General features: G+C 41.7%; 1 protein-coding gene across 1 annotated transcript; it reads left to right on the top strand.

Moving 5' to 3' along the window:
* Window positions 1-1,390: 1,390 nt before the first annotated feature.
* Window positions 1,391-14,656, top strand: REG4 (regenerating family member 4). The gene is made up of 5 exons (XM_004618111.2): window positions 1,391-1,457; window positions 3,689-3,786; window positions 8,822-8,959; window positions 10,905-11,010; window positions 14,589-14,656. The coding sequence occupies exons 1-5, from the start codon at window positions 1,391-1,393 to the stop codon at window positions 14,654-14,656; spliced, it is 477 nt and encodes a 158-aa protein (XP_004618168.2).
* Window positions 14,657-19,583: the final 4,927 nt, after the last annotated feature.

Raw genomic sequence — 19,583 nt, 5'->3', positions numbered from 1 at the left:
GTTTGGTTACAAGAAATATAACAGGGCTGGAGAGATAGTACAGCTGGTAGGGCGTTTGCCTTGCATGCGGCTGACCCAGGTTCAATTTCCAGCATCCCTGAGCACCGCCAGGAGTTAATTCCTGAGTGCAGAGCCAGGAGGAACCCCATGTGCAACACCAGGTGTGACCCAAAAAGCAAAAAAAAAACAAAAAAAAAACCAACAAGAAATATAACAGTTTCTTTCGTAAAAAAAGGTGGATCATAAAAAAATAATTAAAAATAAAAATATAAGTTAAGGGGCTGGAGCAATAGCATAGCAAATAGGGCATTTGCCTTGCATGCGGCCAAACCAGTTTTGATTCCCAGTATCCCATATGGTCCCCCAAGCACCACCAGGACTAATTCCTGAGTGCATGAGCTAGGAGTGACCCCATGCATTGCCGGATGTGACCCAAAAAGCAAAAAAAAAAAAAAAAATTTAAAAAAATAAACAAAAAAAGTTAAGAATGCTGATCCCTAAAGTGTAAAGAGAAGAGTCCAAGTTAAGTTCCATCTAGCTGTAGCCTTAGTAACAGCTGACAAATGACTTCATACCCATCAACCCAAGATTTTCTCAATTGTGGGATGCAGATATCGAACCAAATATTAAAGTTAATTCTTGATTTTTAAAAATTCACTGTTGTGATTGATCTGACTTGATTCGATCTGGGCTGCAGTGATAGCATGGTGGTAGGACGGTTGCCTTGCATGCAGCCAACTCAGGTTCAATTCCTCTGCCTCTCTCAGAGAGCCGGGCAAGCTACCAAGAGTATCTCGCCTGCACGGCAGAGCCTGGCAAGCTACCCATGGCGTAGTCGATATGCCAAAAATAGTAACAAAAGTCTAACAGTGGAGACTTTACTGGTGCCGGTTAGAGCAAATCGATGAGCAACCAATGGGGATGACAGTGATACAGTGATACAGTGAATCGATTTGATTTGATTGACCTGGCTGCAGCAGCTTCATCTGGGCGGAAAAACTTGCCTTGCGCGCCCTCTTCTGGCTTTCTGGGAATAGCCCGAGAGCAGGGACTCAATTTCCCCTGAGGACCGATTCAGACACCAGTTGCTAGAGTATCATCACCTCTACTGCTGGCCCAGAGGCGTTGCATGTGAGGATGAAACCTAATGGGTTAAGTTTCACTCCTCTCTACCTTTAGTGTTAGATCCCTTTTATTGCATAATCTGGGGGTAGCCACAACCCCCTCTCCGGCCAGGACTTGTGTCTTGGCATCTGGTCCTTCTCACACGGCGCGAATGTGTTCAGATTGCGGATCTAGGTGAATCCAGACGACCCGCGGGAAAACTAGCAAGGCCTCTGCGTGTCTCGCAGCGAACGTTTCCGAAGCAGTTTTGTCCGAGGAGACAGCGATGGCTCCTAAAAGCACATGGTTGTTCGTGCTGCTGAGCTGCGCAGCCTGCACTCAGGTTCTGGGAGGTGAGTATCGGTCCTGGGTCCGGGCGGGCTCACATTGCCGACTCATACGCACACTGACACCGCCTTCCAGCCGCTGCAGCACACGGAACGCACCACCTGAAATAGACACAAAGACGGGAATGATAGATAACGTGATGTGGTAAGGATGCAGCGTGCTTTGCGCGCGCCAACCCAGGGTGGATCCCCACATCACATATGATACCCCAAACCCTACCAGGACTGATCCCTGAGTAGCACTGGGTGTGACCCAAACATAAACAAGCAAGGAGAAGTGTAAGGGCTGGGGTCGGGGCAGTAGTGCACCTGCTTGCCTCAGGTAGAGTGCTTGCCTACATGTGGCAAAACCAGGTTTGATTCCTGGCATCACATGTGGTCCTCTGAGCCCGCTAGGAATGATTCCTGAGGTCGAAGTCAAGAGCAAGAACTTGAGAACCACTGGGTGTGGACCAAAACCAGCCCCCCCAAAAAAACCAAAAAGTGCAAGGGCAGGTGACTCAAATCTCAACCTTGGCTACTTGTGAGTCACAGCCACGTCATCAATGAAATAAAACTGCATATGCGAGCTCAGAATAAATATCAGGGACTATCTGAAATAAAAAGGAATGAAATATGGCTCAGCAGATATAGCCTCTGTTCTACTTCTGAGGAAAATGGAGCCCAAAGAAGGGTTGACTCACCCAGGGATCACAGAGCAAGCTTGTCTGAGGCTCTGGTAAGTTTCAGGTGCTTTTCATAATTCTCTGCAGCCCGCTGGGTCCTGCACTGTGACAGAAGAGGAAAGAAAGTATGGACTTGAGGAAGTTCAGTGCTGCGTATCACCTAGTGTCTCTCCCACTGGGACTGTCCCAGCAGAGTGATGCTCACTGGAAGGGAATACCAAGAGGAGGGTTCTTTGGGCATTTTATTGGCACAGCTGTATTCTGTGGCGTGAGACCTCTGCACATCCCTGTACTCTAAGGTTCTCTGCCGTCTGCCCCACGCTGATTTCCAGAGGCTGCTTCTCCCATCCATCTGTGGTAGCTCAAGCACCTGGGGAATTCAGAATTCCCCTAGAATTATGTTGTGCGCTAAACAGCTCCGGGAGACTGGTTTTTATGCCCCTCCCTGCCCCCATATGCATTTCATGGCCATTTAAAACCAACTAACCAAAAAGTTTCTTCCCTATCACTCCACTCCTGGCTTCGATGCGGGGCTTACAAGCTGCCCAGCTATATCCCCGGAAGCTCCCCGACCCCCAGGTCCCTCCAAACCTCTCTAGTTTCTCTTTCCAGAAAGTAGGACCAGAACATGCCCCACTGGTCCTCCTGCTGTTCCTCCCCAGATCCTTGTCCTGCTATAACGACTTTCTAATTACTTTTTAAAAAAATATTTTCACTGAACCACAGTGAGATAGACCTTTCCAAAGCTGTTCATGATTCAGTCTCAGTCATACAGTGTTCCAATACCCGTCCCTCCACCAGTGTACGTTTCCCAGCACCAGTGTCCCCAGGTTTCCTCCTGCCATCCCCAACTCCCCCGCCCAGCCTGCCTCTATGACAGGCTCTTCTCTCTCTCTTTCTCTCCCTCCCCCTTCTCTCTCTCTGTCTCCTCCTCTCTCTCTCCCTTCCTCCCTCCATCTCTCCCTTCCTCCCCTCCCCACCCCTCTCTGGACAATTGTGGTTTGCAATACAGATACTGAAAGATCGCCATGTATATCCCTTTACCTACTTTCAACACTCAGTTCTCGTATAGCATGATCATTTCTAATTATTAATATCATTCTGGTCCCTTTTCTATCTTATCTACCCTCTGCACCTCCCTCCAACCCCCCCAACACACTTGTGGTAGATTCCAACCACTTGTTGCTGGAGAGAATGCCAAGTGGTCCAATCTTTTGGGAAAACAATATGGACATTCCTCAAAAAAACTAGAAATTGACCTTTCATTTGACCCAGCACACAGCAGACATGCCATCTGCACTGCTAGGTTCATTGCAGCATTATTCATACTAGCTGGAATCTGGAAATGACCTGAGTGACTGAGAACAGATAACTGGATAAAGACTTTTTAATTAACTTTTACTCTCTTGGGAAACCTGCTCTTTTAACACATTCATCATGTTCTTTGTCTAATGAATTATGGGGAAAGCCTAATTTCACCATGCCCTCCCTGACCCCCCAAGTTGTGGCCAGGAGACCCAGGATTGACATTTTTTGTCATCATAACTTAAAATTGACATTTTTTATGTGCAGAAATCATCATGAGACCCAGCTGTGCTACCGGATGGTTTTACCATAATTCCAACTGCTATGGGTATTTCCGGAAGTCAAGGAACTGGCATGAGGCTGAGGTAAGAAATATGGCTCTTGCTTCACTGGAAAAACACGAGGGATCATTCACAGCATTGGATCTTATTTGACTCAGAACCCAGGATCTTCCCATAACATTCTGAGGAAAGCTGCCTGGAATGAAAAATGGATATAAAAGAATCGTGTGTTCTCTCAGTTTTGGAAGTGTTGATTGAGCAGGTGCTGTATGCCCAGACCCTAGAACACTGATATAGGCTCACTGATATAGACTCAAAGGCTCTATCAATAAGAAATAGACTTTTCTCACAGGGAGCCACCCCAGTAAGGAACACAGAATGGCATCAATGAAAGGAGGGAGCAAGATAAGCAACTTAGAGAAAGTTTTATTACATTGCTATATAAGACTTACTGTCCCGACCTGCAGGACTGGACAATGGGGTTCACGAGGAGATGGTGCGAGAGTAATAGGGAGAGGAGACACACACACACACACACACACACACACACACACACACACACACATAGAGGTGAACAAAAGCTACTTTAGTGTAACTCCATAGCACTTATGTATGCTTAGGTTTCAATCTACCTGCATCATGGCCTTAAGGCAAAACTAAAAGTAACTAATGGCACCTGGGGCAACTAGGGAAGATAACAATAGATATCCAAAAGGCTGATCATTAAATCACAAGCCTATCCCAAGAATGTCAAGTCCTGTCTATCTGTTCCTGTTGGCTAACCATCCTGCTCTTGTAAAAATGTCCCAGTCCTCCGGTTCTTGAAAAATGGCTTTCTCAACATGTTTATGCGAATGTTTGACCGTAAATGTTTGTGCAAGCTATATGCTTTATGGCCCACTCACCAGAACTTAGCAGAGAGGAAATGTATATATAAAGGCCTAAAGCATAGGCTTCAGAAACACCTGACTATCCAAGCTATCCAAGCAAATTGATATTTTCATTGAGTTGCACAACACACAAATGCTGTTTTTATTTCATGGTACTTGTTTACAGATACTCAAATAGGCAGTTGCAATTGGTTCTTTCTCTTTTTTGTATATTGTTCTATTTGTTTTGGAGCCACACCTAGCGATACTCAGGGCTTATTCCCGGCTCAGTATACAGGAATCACTCCTGGCAGAGCTTGTGGGACTTTATGGGTTGCTGGGGACCAAGCCAGGTCAGCCACATGTGAAGTGAATGCCCTACCCACTCCAGCCTGCAATTGCTTCTTCTGAGGAGAGTGAGAACCCTTTGTTGCTCTTTAAACATGACTATTTGATATTTTTATGTTAAAATTATAATTATCATAGTTTAGTGCTCATGGTTACAATAGTGTTAACATATATTGTTTTCAGGAATATAGTTACTATAACTCTCCACCACCAGAGTGCCCAAGATCCTTGTCCTTACATCATTTCTAGGCCAACTCTTCATTCCTCCTATCTCCCTCTCCTCACTTGGTTTTCTCCATTCTGTAATCCAGGCTCTAGGCTTTGCTGTCATTTTCTACTGCCTATGTGGTTGTTTTATTGAAGTGACTTCTTGGGGAAACCAGAAGAGCATGATCTGTGACAGAAGGGCCTCAGAGTTCCCATCTATATGTTACTCAACAATAAGGAAGTTAAGGATGCAAGTCTCCTCTGGCCTTAAAGCATTCTGAGTTAGTGCAAGATTGTGACACTGAAACAGAAAACTACAAGCAGCATAAGTCATTTCCCCAAGCGATTACACCAAGAGGTGTAAGTAGCAGAAAATATCTCAAGAAAGTCTACCCTCATGTAATGGCCTCCTGAGCTGATGTGTGAATATAATATAGCTTTTATTATTTTTTATTTTATTTTATTTTATTTGGTTTTGGGGCCACACTGGCAGTACTCAGGGCTTACTTCTTGATCTGAACTCAGGGATTGCTACTGGCGAGGTTTAGGAGACCCCATGGTGTGTGGGGGGTCAAATCTGGTCAGTCACATGCAAGGCAAACACTGCCCACTGGACTCTCTCTCTGGCCTCTATAATATAGCTTTAAAGAAAATAGAAGATGGAGGGTTAGCTCAAATGACTGGAGCAGACAATAATCCCTAGAACTGCACCGGGCCCCAAACACTGCTGGGGTAACTCTGGTGACCCCCAGCACCGCCGAACTGCAACAGCACCAAATCTTGGGCCCGACACTAAACTGTCAGGCCCCACAGCTGAGCCAGCATGACAGGGAGGGGCCTAAGGGACGCTGAACACAACAATGCAGTCCTCTGCTCCACACACACAGCTACATAAAGGGCTTCCCCATGTCTGGCCACTGAAAGAAGAAGAGCTCACAGGCTCGGAGAGAGCATATAACTGACTGCTCCTGTGGGTCCTGACACTAAGTTGGAAGAACCCTAGAGGACACTGTCGTGACAGAGACCTGAATCTGTAAACCACAGGTCTGCCCTCCATTGTTACTCCAGCTCATTTTAATCACGTTCCTTGCTACAAAATGAGAAATAACACTTCTAGCTTGTGGGATTGCTGAATATATTGAAGTAACTTGCAATAAAAATAACAGTGGCAGGGTTGGAGAGATAATGCAAAGGAACTGAGCACACAGTCTGCATGTGCTAGGTGCTGAGACGGGTTCCCAGCACTGTATTGTCTCCTTGAGCACCAGAAGCCATCATTAATAGTATTGTAAGCCAATAAATAAATATTTTTAAAAATTAAAAAAGTAAAATGTGTGAAAAAACTTGAGTTTGGAGCTGCAAGTTTTAAGAGTGGCAACAGAGAATGTAGTTGCATCTCAGTTCATACCCTAGCTTCTCTGGGAGGGGAAAATGGAAATTCCAATGGGATGAAACTCTAAGGCGACTGCAAGTGAGAAATGACACACAGGCGCATTTGTCTTGGAACATACACATCCTTCAGTTCTTTTTTTTTTTTTTTGCCTTTTTGGGTCACACACACCCCACGATGCTCAAGGGTTGCTCCTGGCTCTACACTCAGGAATGACTCCTGGCAGTGCTCAGGGGCCGTAGGATGCCGGGAATCGGCAAGGCCAGCGGCCTCCCCAGTTTCTACCACTCTGGCCCGCCTTCAGTTCAGTGAACACATCCTCTCTCCTTCAGGAAACCAACTCAGGTTTTTAGAGAATTCACATGGTTTGGTATTTAAAAGGACATGTTTTGTTTAAAACTTACAGCATGTCACTCTTGTGCAGTATACGCAATTAATAATTTTAAGTTAAAAAGACATAGACTTTGAAGATAAACAGGCCTGAGCTCTTGACCTAGGTTGGATCCCCAGTGACTCACCTGAAGGCTGGTCCTGCTTCCTAAGCCTGTCGGTGGGGTTCAGCGTGTTAGCACTGCAGGTGCCATGAGAGGCCTCTTGAGAACCCCACTGCCAAGATCCGCGTGGTGTCCAGGTTCTGACAACCCGAACTCAAGCACATGCAACTGACAACAGTGTTCTTCCTTAAGTAGTAATGATTCTTTCCATAATTTTCCTTTTTTTTTGCATACTTTTTTCTTTTCTATTATCTTTTCCTTTGATTTATCATTAGTTTAAAATATTATGAATTTTCAGAGGCTTAACTTCATGTCTTTACATGTATGTCATTGTCGCCTTTCCCCTTATTACATTTCCAGAACCACCCACCACCAGGAAGGACCCTCAACTGATTCTGCTTCCCCCACCCCAGATTTCTCTCTGCCGATGGCTGTCATTCTCTAAGTCCAGGAGTTAGATTTTTCCTCCATTTTGTTTGCTTTAGTGATTTATATTCCACACGTGAGTGAAGCAATCTGATGATATGATGTAATTGATTTTCTTCAGTCATAAGCTCGAGCTGATCAAAACTTAGTTCTGGCCCTCAGTGGAAAATATGATTTCAGTGTTCAGCGGCATCTTTTCATAACCTCCTTAATTAGAATAGTCCCCTAAAGAGCCATCTATTTTGTCTGAAAAGACACATTTCAACTTGGTCAGGGACAGAATAGTCCCTCACTGAGTATACATCCCATAGGTCTTTGTTCTGTTGATGGACATTTCGGCTGATTCCATGCTTTGGCGCTCATGAACAATGGCTCTATGACATAGGGGTGCAAATATTTGCATCTTTTGGGTAAGATACCTATGAATGTTATTTATCCACTATATAGAGTTTCCATTTTAACTACTTGAAGGATTTTTCACATCATTTTCTGTAAAGGTTGCACCATTTTACCTTACCACCAACAATGTTCTTTTTCCCAGATCTTCACCAACATTTTCCCACTATTCTCCTGGTGTGAAGTCTATTTCATTGTGATTTTGATTTACCTTTGCATAATGATTAGTGATGCTAGCATAATATCTCCATGAGTTTCATCTTTTAGTTCCCCTCGGAGAAGTGTCTAATTTGACATTGTGTCCATTTTGATTGGATTGACTTTTTGGGTTTTTCAGTTTTTGTTTTGCTTTGCTGAGCTGTATAAATTCTTTGTATTTTTGTGGGTCAGCCTTTTGTCAAACATATATCATGCAAAAATCCTCCAATTACCCGATTGCCTCTTTTGTGTGTGTGTGTGGTGATGCCTTTTGCTACGTGAACGTTCCTTAATTTTACATAATTTGGTATGTTTATTTCTGTTTATCTTTCTTTTTTGGTGAGACACAAGATCCAAATAATGACACATTTTAGAATCAGCAGTTACAGTCAGTGAAATACAGGTATCATTATGGTATATAGTCACCTCTATTATATCTTCATAACAATTTTCTGAGTAGCAGTCATTATTTTGTCCACTGTAGAGATAAGAAAACAGCCTCAGGAGGTGAAGTGACTTATCAAGGCCTCATAAACTAATGAGAAACTAGGACCCTAAGCCCCTTTTCCAGAGCGCAAGCATATGCCTTAACCTGCACTCCTTCTTCCTCGGAGCCTGATATTTGAGTAATTGTTTCTCCTATGTGGGCAACACTTTCTGAGGGTTCAGATCACATCCAGAGGAGGAGGGACTGCGTGTGACCATGGACCAGGTGTTGTGGAATCCTGGGGGCGGGTTGTGCCTTCAACTTCAGTTCATGATTAATATGACTTCTCCCTGCCTTCCTGCAGCTCGAGTGCCAATCACATGGAAACGGAGCCCACCTGGCATCTGTTCTGAGTGCAAAGGAAGCCAGCACTATAGCAGGATACATAGCTGGCTATCAAAAAGTCAAGTCTGTCTGGATCGGCCTGCATGACCCACAGAAGGTGACCTGAGACTTGGATAGCAATTTACCCCCGAGAGAGCAAGAGATTGAGCCCATGTTTGAGAACACCTCTAGGCTACTGATCAGGGCTACGTTTATAATGACCTTCTAGCCAGTTAAGGGCTCCTAAATCTTCAAACACAAACTCAACGACTTTTCAGAATCTTTAAGATCTGTGCAAACTACATCTATATAGTTTGCATATATATGTATATATGCATGTATATATAGATGTAACAGTTGACCCTTGAAAAACTTGAGTACTCCATGATTGCTGTTGATCAGGAACTTTACAATAAAGTAACCTAGAGAAAATGGAAGGAAGGAAGACACAAGAAAGAGAAAAATACACTTACCGCAGTGTCTTATAGTCACTGATCTACAAATGATCAATGCGTACATTAATATTGTTTAGTAATATTAAACTGTATATGTTATATATATATTATGGATACTCGAGATAACAATTAATAAAGAAATGTAGGTACCCTAGGGGTAGATCAGTGGCTAAGCACATATTTCATTTTCAGGAGACCGGTTCTGTCGGTTGTACTGTACGACCCCCTAAGCTCTGCTGGGAGCAGCTCCCAGCACACAGAGACTTGAGATAAGATTGAGCTTGACTAAACTTTCAGCTATTTTTTTCTACAATTATTTACTTTTTATATCGCATTTCACTTTTTCCATGGGATCTTTCCCCCACTTTTTTTTTTAGTCTGTCATTGTGAGGAATGGCACAGGGGTCTTTAGGCTGGTGGCTCAGTTCTTACATGCGGGAATCTAGAGTTTGCAGATTTCTTTTCATGGGGTTTCTATACTTTACCCAAACAAATACAAGGAGAGAACTCCCAAACTTTCTGTTTACTGTAACATCTGTAGACGTTATATATATCTTATTTAATTATTTTTACTTTCTTATGTGTTTGTATTCCCATAAATCAGAATTTTCATTTAGAGACAGAATAGTAATTCACATACATTTTCATGAGATAGTTCAGTAATATTGTATCTTTGCATTCAGATCTGAGGATAGTGAATTGTTAATTAATATACTAGACTTTTAAAAAATACAGTAAATTAAATTATTTTGCTCATCAAATTACTAAGCTTTTGTCTATTTTAATGAGTAATAATTTTAAGAATTCAAATAAGGCCAGGAGACAGTATAGCAGTGCTCATTCCAGACCTGGGTTCCATTCCTGGTGTCATATGGTCTCCCTGGGATCCACGAGTGCAGACTGAAGGCACCCACCTCGCCCCACCCCTGCACTTGTCATGCTCGGTGCTTCACATTGACCTGCTCTCTGACTGGCTGAGAATCACTGGTGGGGACCCACGTCCCCCTTAGGGCCACGTGGGAAACCCTCTCTCCCTAAAAATGGATATAAGCAAAATTTAATTAGGTAGAAATGTAAATCCCTATTACTGAACTTCTTTTGGAAAATACTTTGGCAACATTTCAAAGTCTTCCTATATTTTTGACAATTAGTTACAATTTTCTATCTTAAAAACTATTTTAAGTAGGAATATATCTATAAACAAAGTTGTTGCTATATCGGTTTTCTTTATAATAGGTGGTAATTGGAAATAATATAGATTAATAATATAGTCAATCATGGAACATCTTTACCATTTGAGAAATACTTGCAAAGTTATATACAAATTTACATATATACATATATATGTATATATATATTTAAAAGCAACACATTTTCAGTACATATTGTGACAGACACCAGAAGCAAATATGCCAAAGTATTGGTAATGTTTTCTCTTAGGGCTAAATGGGATGTTTTTCTATTTTTTCTTTGCTACATACTTCCTTGTTTTCCCAAATTTTCCATTAAAATTACTTTTTGAAAGGGTCTGAGGGAACCACCTGGGCAAAGAGCAGTGGATCAGTCGCCAACTGGTCTGTCAGTGCCATCCGTCTCCTGTCGTTACAGAGGCAGCAGTGGAAGTGGATCGATGGGGCCATGTATTTGTACAGGACCTGGTCTGGCAAGTTTGCGCGTGGGGACAAGTACTGTGCTGAAATGAACTACCACAATAGTAAGTGCAACAGTAAATGCATCTCCCCTCCTCTTACACCACACCACTCACAGCTCCCTCCCTTTCTTCAGCAAGGGAAGCAGTGGACATTTCTCCCCTTCTCTCCATTGGCCATGCCGCCACACTGTTGCTTTGTTGGCCAACCTTCGTTGTCTGATCATTTTACATTCTGTCTTATCAATGTACCAACTATTTAGTTATTTATGAAGTTTTTCTTTAAATCTTCCTTTTTCTGACCTTTTTCCACTCTAGAGAAGCCTGTGTTTTCTCTGGAACATTTCTCTCTCTCTCTCTCTCTCTCTCTCTCTCTCTCTCTCTCTCTCACTTCTCTCTCCCTCTTTCTCTCTCTCTGTCTCTCTCTCTCTTTCTTCCTCCTTCTCCTTCTCCTCTTCCTCATGTCTTTAAATTTTCCAATAAAAACTATTTTACCTCATTAAATAAATCTTGGATTTTTTTCTTATACATTTATTTCTAAATTCAGTTTCTATACCTGTCAGGAGACAGATGTCACATGTTAAGTAACACAGACTGCAAAGGGCAAATACGTGTAGTGAAATCAGAATTCTTTCTGGATGCTTTTTAATGAGGAATCCCCAGGAGTGCTGGAATCCTGGCCTTTGCCTGAGTTCTTACATAGTTTTCTTTTCTGCTTTTCCTTCTTAGAATTTGGTGTCATTAACCTCAGCTACAAGGGGCACACAGACATTGAGGCCTCCTTATGTCATTTCAAGTTAAGGTTTTCAACCTTAATACTAAGGATATTTTGGGCTGAATAGTTCTCTGTTGTAAGAACTGTTTGGATCACTGTAGGTTTAACATATCCTGCTATTCAATCAGTAGAGGTCAGTAACACCCCCACCACACACACACACACACACACACACACACACACACACAAACTGTGACCACCAAAAATGTCACTAGATATTGCTAAATATCTCCTAGTTGAACACCTTGGCTAATTGATGTATATTTCAGTTGTAAACATGAAAAGAAAAGTATGAATAGTGAAAAGGATATTCCAGGCCAAAAAGAACATGCCACCAACTCTAAAAGGCCACAGCCATGAAGTAGCCTGGGTCATGATCCAGGCTGAAGACACCGGTAGTATTAATATTTGGGTGGAGTAAGGTAGGCTATTGTTCGAGGAATAAAGCTTATATAACTGAGTGAAATGAGTGAGAAGGAGAAGGACAGATATAAAATGACTGCATTCATTTGTGGGATATAATACATATTAAATGTATATTAAAATATAATATATGTAGTATGATACTACTATCCAAGGCCAGGGAAAACAGGGGCCAGGATGACTAGTCAGAGGTTGGACGCTTGCCATAGGGTGCCTGGGGGCAAAGGGCAGTTAGAATAGAGAGGGGACCAGTATGACAATAATAGATGTGAATAATCATTTTGGACAGAAACTGAGTGTTGAAAGTAGATAAAGGACTATACCTGATAACCTTTTGTTATCTGTATTGCAAACCACAGGCCCAAAAGGAAAGAGAGAGAGAGAGACAGAGAGAGACAGAGACAGAGACAGAGAGAGACAGAGAGAGACAGAGGGTGGGGAGTGGGGGAGGGATGGAAAGGAAACTGGGGACATTGGTAGTGGAGAAATGTACACTGTTGAAAGGACTGGTGTTGGAACATTGTATGAAATGTAATGTACCATGTAATATGAAATGTAAATGAAACCCAACATGAACAACTTTGTAGCTGTGTATCTCACTGAGATTCAATTAAAATAAAATAAATCTTATATAGGAAAAAAGAAATCAGGAAACTTTTTAACACCAAAAAAATTAATGGAAGACATGAAGAGATGAATTTTGAGTCTATGCCTAGGGAGGATTGCAGAAAGAACAGAGTCTTATCGCAGGTGAAGGAGAGATTTCATAAACCCTCACAGATCACAGCTGATATGGTTAAATAGATGGAAGGACTGTAGCCGAGACTGAGAGGTAGAAGCCACTGAAATTTGGATTTCTACCCAAGTTAAGAGGCAGGAGGAATTGAAAATTCATATGTCAGAAAAGTGGGCTACCTAGAAAGCAATAAGAAACTTATTAGAATTAACCAAATAAAGTAGACATTGTAGTTAAAGGAGTAGAAAATAGTCTCAGTGGTAGAGGAGGGTCAACTGAGAAACATTTTATTTTATTTTATTATTTTTTTAACTCCTTCACAGCATCCTGTTTTAAAACATGAAAGAATCCTTCATTTCAGCTCATTTAAGTCAGAACATGCCTTTCTTCAAAAAATGATGCTGGTGTATAGCTTTTGCAATTGTGGATGATGTTGAAATTATTTTCACTACTGCTAACAAAATTATAAGATGTATTTGTAAGGGTTCTAAAGAAATGGGGGAGGCAATAGGTTGTATAGAGAGAATAGATATATAAAATTTTGTCTCATGCAATTCTATAGGGCAGTAATCTAAATCCATAAGGGAGGCCAGGAGACTTGAAATTTCTTTATTTAAAAAAAAATTTTTATTGAGCCACCGTGAGATACAGTTACAAAGCTTTCATGTTTGATATTCAGCTATACAATGATCGATCACCCATCCCTCCACCAGTGCAAATTTTCCACCACCAATATCTCCATTATCCCCTCCACTTCCATCCCAGTCCTTACCCTGCCTCTATGGCAGACAATTGCCCAGATAATAATGCTCTCTAGTTTGGGGCATTATATTTTGCTCGGATATTCTCACCACCATTCAAGCCTGACTTCCAGGGGCAGACACTAGATCATTTATTTCCCATTGCTCACTTTGCATATCAGGAAAGGTTGGAGAAATAGTCCTGATACCCACATACCAGAGCCATGTTTATAGAAGCTCATGGTCGCCGGGATGAGCTGGAGAAGGTGGGGAGACTGCACCTGCTCCATCTAGGGAATCCTGGTGATACCGGCTCAGTGTGGGGCCTGGAGAATTCTCCACTGTTGTGGTGTCCGCCGGGACTCTTTACTGCTGTGTGCCTTGAAGTTCCTTTCAAAGTAGAATGCTGCAAAGCTTGAGACTCAAAGTAACCTGGAAGTAGAGTTTCTTCCTCTTCCGGGGTTCTTCAACTTTGTTCTCTCTTTAAACCTTCAGTAATTAGGTGGTGACCCACACTGTGGAAATGAACTTGCTTTGTTCCAAGTAGTCAGTTGATTTAAACATGAATTCTATCTTTAAACATGAGTTCCATCTAAAAAATACCTTCACAAAGGGCTTGTGTACAGTGGGTAGGGCACTTGCCTTACACGTGGCTGACCAGGGTTCAATCCCTAGAATCTCATATGGTACCTGAGCACTGCCAGGACACGAAAGCAGAGCCAGGAGTAAGTCCTGAGCACTTCTGAAGTGTAGCCCAACTGTTGGATGTAGCCCAACAACTAAATTATTTAATTAATTAACTAAAAATACCTTCACAGCACCATTTAGACTTCTGCTTAATCAACCTCTGCTTAGCCAAGTTGACATGTAATTAACCATCAATTAACCCACAATTTCAAGCAAAATTCCTAGATAACAGTAAATTCAATATGAAGCCACATGGATTTAAAATTTTCTTTATTCTTTTCAGATTTTTTAAGTTGGACCAGCAATGACTGCAGCAAACGCCAACACTTCCTGTGCAAATACCGACCATAGAGCAAGAATCAAGATCTGTCCAAGAATCAAGATCTCATACAAATCCTGCAGAACTGCCTCTTAGCCATGCAGCCTCAATCTGATCATTGATTTGGACAGTAAATATAGATACTAAGGCTGAAACACCCTCATTGTATTGACATTGTTAGGTGCAGAGGCAAAGACCTTAATATTGGTATGAAAGTAATTTCTAGTTATATATTCCTGCCCCTTCCCCAAATCCTTCCAGATTACTCTGATCTAATATAATCTGCTGCCTCAAACAGGGCGAATTTATCCATCACTTACCCAATTCTTTGTCCTTGAGGTATTAAGATTTGAATACAGAAGAAAAAAAACTCAGGAATAAATCTCTAGATCTCTTCAGCTTCTGCTCTTTGTTTATTGTTCATTCCTCTTTAGCTTCCAAATAACTTCCCTTTAGCCATAGGGAACATTTGCCATTACTATTCCTACTAGGTCAACATGGACCATATATTCCAGGGCCACCTTTTAATCAAGAGTTGTATCTTGAGAACAGCTTTTGCTTCTATTCCAATTCAGTAGCCATGAGAGGTGAAAAGTAACTTAGGACTTAGAAGGCTGGAGTACAGTAGGTAAGGCTCTTGCCTTGCATAAGGCTGACCTAGGTTCACTTCCTGGCATCCCACATGGTCCCCTGAGCCTGCCAGGAGTAATTTCTCAGTGCAGAGTCAGGAGCGAGACCTGAGCACCATCAGGTGTGGCCTGAAAACCAAAAGGAAAAAAGGAAAGAAAAGACTCAGAAAATACACCAAGATATTTATTCGTTGCCTTCTTCTTGGTCCTCCTTCTACCTACCAGATTAGCTTCTCCACAACCACAGTGCCTGAGGAGAAGACAGAGGTGACTTTCCTTGCAACCTCTGACAACCTCTGAGCAAGAAAAGTTGGGGAGGGGAGCTGCACCTAACTGTAATTATTGCAAAATAAGGGGAAATGACTATCACAGTTGATTCAATGCAGCTGACCTGGAGCTGGGGGCTTGGCTTTTCCCTGCCACTAACAACACACATGGCCTTGTATAGACTGAGACTGTTTATGAGGTGATTGCTCCAATGAGGAGATAATTTTTCCCACATGCCAATCTTATGAGTCAGGACTCTACTTGGCAATGCAAGAAGAAGTAATATGACCTAGGCAATTGCAGAAAGTGTGGCTTTGGTCTGATCACTTTTCCTGAGGTATACAGCACTGGAGAGGAGTGGTCACGTGGCTGGGCGTATCTGAGTACATCCCTCATGCCCTACTCCCAACCAGTAGACACACAGTCATAAAGCCTAATCTGAGGAGGTTCCTTAGCTATGGAGAGCTGGCTGAAAGAGGAGTGCCAGAAGTAAGGGGAAATAAAGACTTGGCCTTAACTATTTCCCTCATTTTTACCTTCATTTCCTGTTTTCTTCCTTCCTCCCACCACACCCTTGTTACTTTTTTTTTCTTTTTTTTGAGTCACACCCGGCGATGCACAGGGGTTACTCCTAGCTCTGCACTCAGGAATTACTCCTGGCGGTACTCGAAGGAACATATGGGATGCTAGGAATTGAAGCAGGGCCAGCCGCATGCAAGGCAAATGCCCTAACCTGACCCTTGTCACTCTTAAAGTTGTCAGAGGGAAAAGTATCAGAAATATTTCCTTGCTCCACTCAGGAATTAAAAAACTCGTATGTGTAAAGGATAAATATCTTAGAGTGAAATTTCAATGAGATAGCAGGCAGACAGGATCAAATCGTTTTCTTTTCTTTTTTATTGAATCACTGTGAATTACAAAGTTACAAAGATATTTATGGCTGAGTTCCAGGTGCAGAGTGTTCCCACATCAATCCCTTCCCCAATGTCCACAAGGATCATTTTTTTCCTGTAACGCAAAAAGTTAACTTCTGCAAAACAGCAACCACCCAACCCTAAGAGGGTTCTAGACAAATAACTGTCAGAGAAACACCAAAATAACACATTTTTAGAATGAGTTTGTAGTTATTGAAAGAATGCCTACTTGACATAAGCATTGTGAAAACCTGTGGGCCAGATTCTATAAAAAAAGAGCATGGAATAAACACGGATGAAGGCCAGGGAGACCACCAAAACGGTGCATACTTTGCAAGCAGAAGCCAGGTTTGATCCCAGATACCATACTGCCACAGTGAGCCCCTCTCGAATCGCCTGAGAATTTGGGTGTGGCCAAAGTCAAAATCAAAGTCAAGGAGACATGGATGAAAATGTCTCCAGAAAATAGAGCTGCTCCTTTTTTATTTTCTGCCAATGATACATAAGAGAAATAAAAGACATCATACCCCACCTACAATCTCCAAAGAAAAACTATCTGTCTCAATCTTAGTGGTAAAACTATGGTAACACATCTTCTTTGGTCTTGTGGGAACACCAGCATTCTGCATTGTCATAGTGGATGTCCCCAAACATGGACAAGCAGATTTCTCTTATTAGAAGAGTACGGTAGTCTTTGAAAAACCCTGGAACTGTGCCTATTTTAATTTAAGCATGTGGAATTACAGTAATCCTTAATAATAATTAAACTAGGCATATCATTCAACAAAATTTTACTAAAAGCATGTTATATTTAAAAATTCATTTCAGGAAATGAGAATCTGTCAATGAAGACAGATGAAATTCCTTGTCATTATGAACCATACAGTTCAGGAACAGTGTGGGGTTGATGTATAAAAAGAGTTGACTAGGGTCTAGAGAGATTGTGTAGTAAGTAAGGCATTTGTCTTGAATGTGGCCATCCTGGTTTGATCCCTGCCATCACTTACAATTCACCAGGAGTGACCCTCGAGCATAGAGCCAGGAATAAACCCTGTGCACCATATGGCCCAAGAAACAAAACAAAAAAAAGTGAACTAAATAATGCAGTAGGATTAAACTCTAAAATGACAGAAAAGGGTATAGGGAGCAGGTTTGCGTAGGGTCTATACAGATACCTTAGATCACAACTGACATAAAGTTTCAATGTAAAGAGAATGTGCTGGTTTATTTTACTCCATAGTCTATGAGTAGATTTAAACTTTTAGTATGACTTGACCGGTTGACCAAAGTCCCCAGGATAAGGGTTAGGAATCCATTTCATTCTCATGTCTCATGTAATTCAAGACAACAATGATAGCTCTAATCTTCACTCGAATAAGAAAAAGTCAGAGCCCACAAACAAAAGCCTCGAAATTTGCCCCCAATAGCCAGAAATAATCCTTTGGGAGTTGGGCATCCATCCCTCAGGCACTCATGATGGCCAGGAAGGTGGTCCTGAGAACTAACTTGGACAAGAAACATCACATGCAACTCACTGTAAAGCCTCAGGCCTAGGAAACATCTCATAAGGGAAAGGGTCGCTGCCAGCCCATATTATACCTGTGTGAAAAAATTTTAAGAAGCCATTCTGAAAAACAAAGGCCCTGAACCCACAGAATCTGTGGAGAGCCTCCACGGGACCGTGCTTCGTGGACACCTGTTTCTTGTTAATTGCACTGTGCTTCGTAGACAACACCTGATAAGGAATCAGGATGTCTTGTCACGCCACGAGCTGTAACTAGTCTATCAGCTGCAGACACTTGGGTGTAATCAAGCAGCGAGGGGTATATAAGGAGGGAAGCTGCCTAGCCAGGGGTTCCTCCTCATTCATCCCTCCTTCCTCCTCTTTTCCGTTTGCATGAGAAGGTCTCTGAATAAATCGCTGCAAGAAGAATCTCCGGGTTGCGTGTTTTTTACAAGAATCAAAGCAGGCTGGATTTCAACCCAACTTTCCCTATGAGTGACATTCTCTGGTAGCCAACTAGAGATTAAAATTAAAAAGACTGATAACAAGTGCTGATGAAGAAACAGCTACAATAACCCTCAAATATTGTTATTGGATGCAAAATGTTGTTGGCCTTTTGAAAAACAATTTGGCAGTTATTTTTATGATCCTAATCATAAAGTTAAACATACTTAAAATACAGAAAGCACATACATAAAGTCCCTTCCCGGACATTTACTGAGAGTAATCAGAGCATATACCCACACACAGAATATATACCCACTCACAATTACTGATAGCAGTCTTATTTGTGGGAGTTTAAGTTTTGCTAACACAAAACTAGAAATGATTCGCCACCTCCTGCAAAACAAAACAAAAAAACAATCCACAACTGTGGCTTGTCCAGATAATGGGAAATTGTTCAATGATAAAAGAAAATAAATTACTCACACATAGATATAGACAAATCTAAAGATCAGTATACATGTGAATGAAACCAAGAAACAAAAGACTATGTAAAAATCCTTTTGTCTGAAGCTTTAGTTAAAACAACACTATGGCGACAGAAATCAAAGCAGTGCTTGTCAGATCACAGGAGTAATAGAGGGCTGAGTGCAAGGAAATGAGAAATGTTGGGGAATGCTATTTTTTATCATAGTTTTGGTATTTACCCAACTGTATACAATTGTCACCCATCACACTGTACTTTTTAAAGGGTGAATTTAATAGTGTAAATTAGGTCTCAACTAATTTGTTTAAAAGCTACTTAAAAAAAAAAAACTTTTTCAAAATGGATGGGAAAAATTTCAGCTAGAAAACATCTTTTTCAATCTACTCTGCTCAAGAGATCACCAGAGCAGATTTACTCATTAATTAGTACTCACAAAAGCTCACTTTTGGTCAATAAAAAATATTTAAAGCAAAACCTATTTATTTATGAAAACCATCATTTTCAGGGCCTTTCCCTCAATCTCTTCTCCCAACCTCACTCCTCATAAAATTATTAACTTTTGATCCTCGTATCCCTGCTCCATCTCCATTGTTGAAACCCCTTTACCCATTCTCTTAGTAATGGCAACTACCTTCTTTGAATATCAAGTCATCTAGCCTAGTGTTACCTTTTAACACTTCTGCAGACCCCAGTAAGTTGGGAGGCCAGGGAATT

Source organism: Sorex araneus, chromosome 3 (genome assembly GCF_027595985.1).
Source record: "Sorex araneus isolate mSorAra2 chromosome 3, mSorAra2.pri, whole genome shotgun sequence".
Classification (NCBI taxonomy): domain Eukaryota; kingdom Metazoa; phylum Chordata; class Mammalia; order Eulipotyphla; family Soricidae; genus Sorex; species Sorex araneus.
The sequence above is the reverse complement of the archived record's forward strand: the minus strand, read 5'-3'. Positions and strand labels throughout refer to the sequence as shown.

What these genes read in the sequence shown, in the direction of transcription:
- REG4 (XM_004618111.2), top strand. Translation starts at nt 1,391, where the DNA reads ATGGCTCCTAAAAGCACATGGTTGTTCGTGCTGCTGAGCTGCGCAGCC. An exon ending in GGAACTGGCATGAGGCTGAG is followed by an intron (nt 3,787 to 8,821) that starts GTAAGAAATATG and finishes GCCTTCCTGCAG; the next exon opens with CTCGAGTGCCAATCACATGG. An exon ending in GCCTGCATGACCCACAGAAG is followed by an intron (nt 8,960 to 10,904) that starts GTGACCTGAGAC and finishes CTGTCGTTACAG; the next exon opens with AGGCAGCAGTGGAAGTGGAT.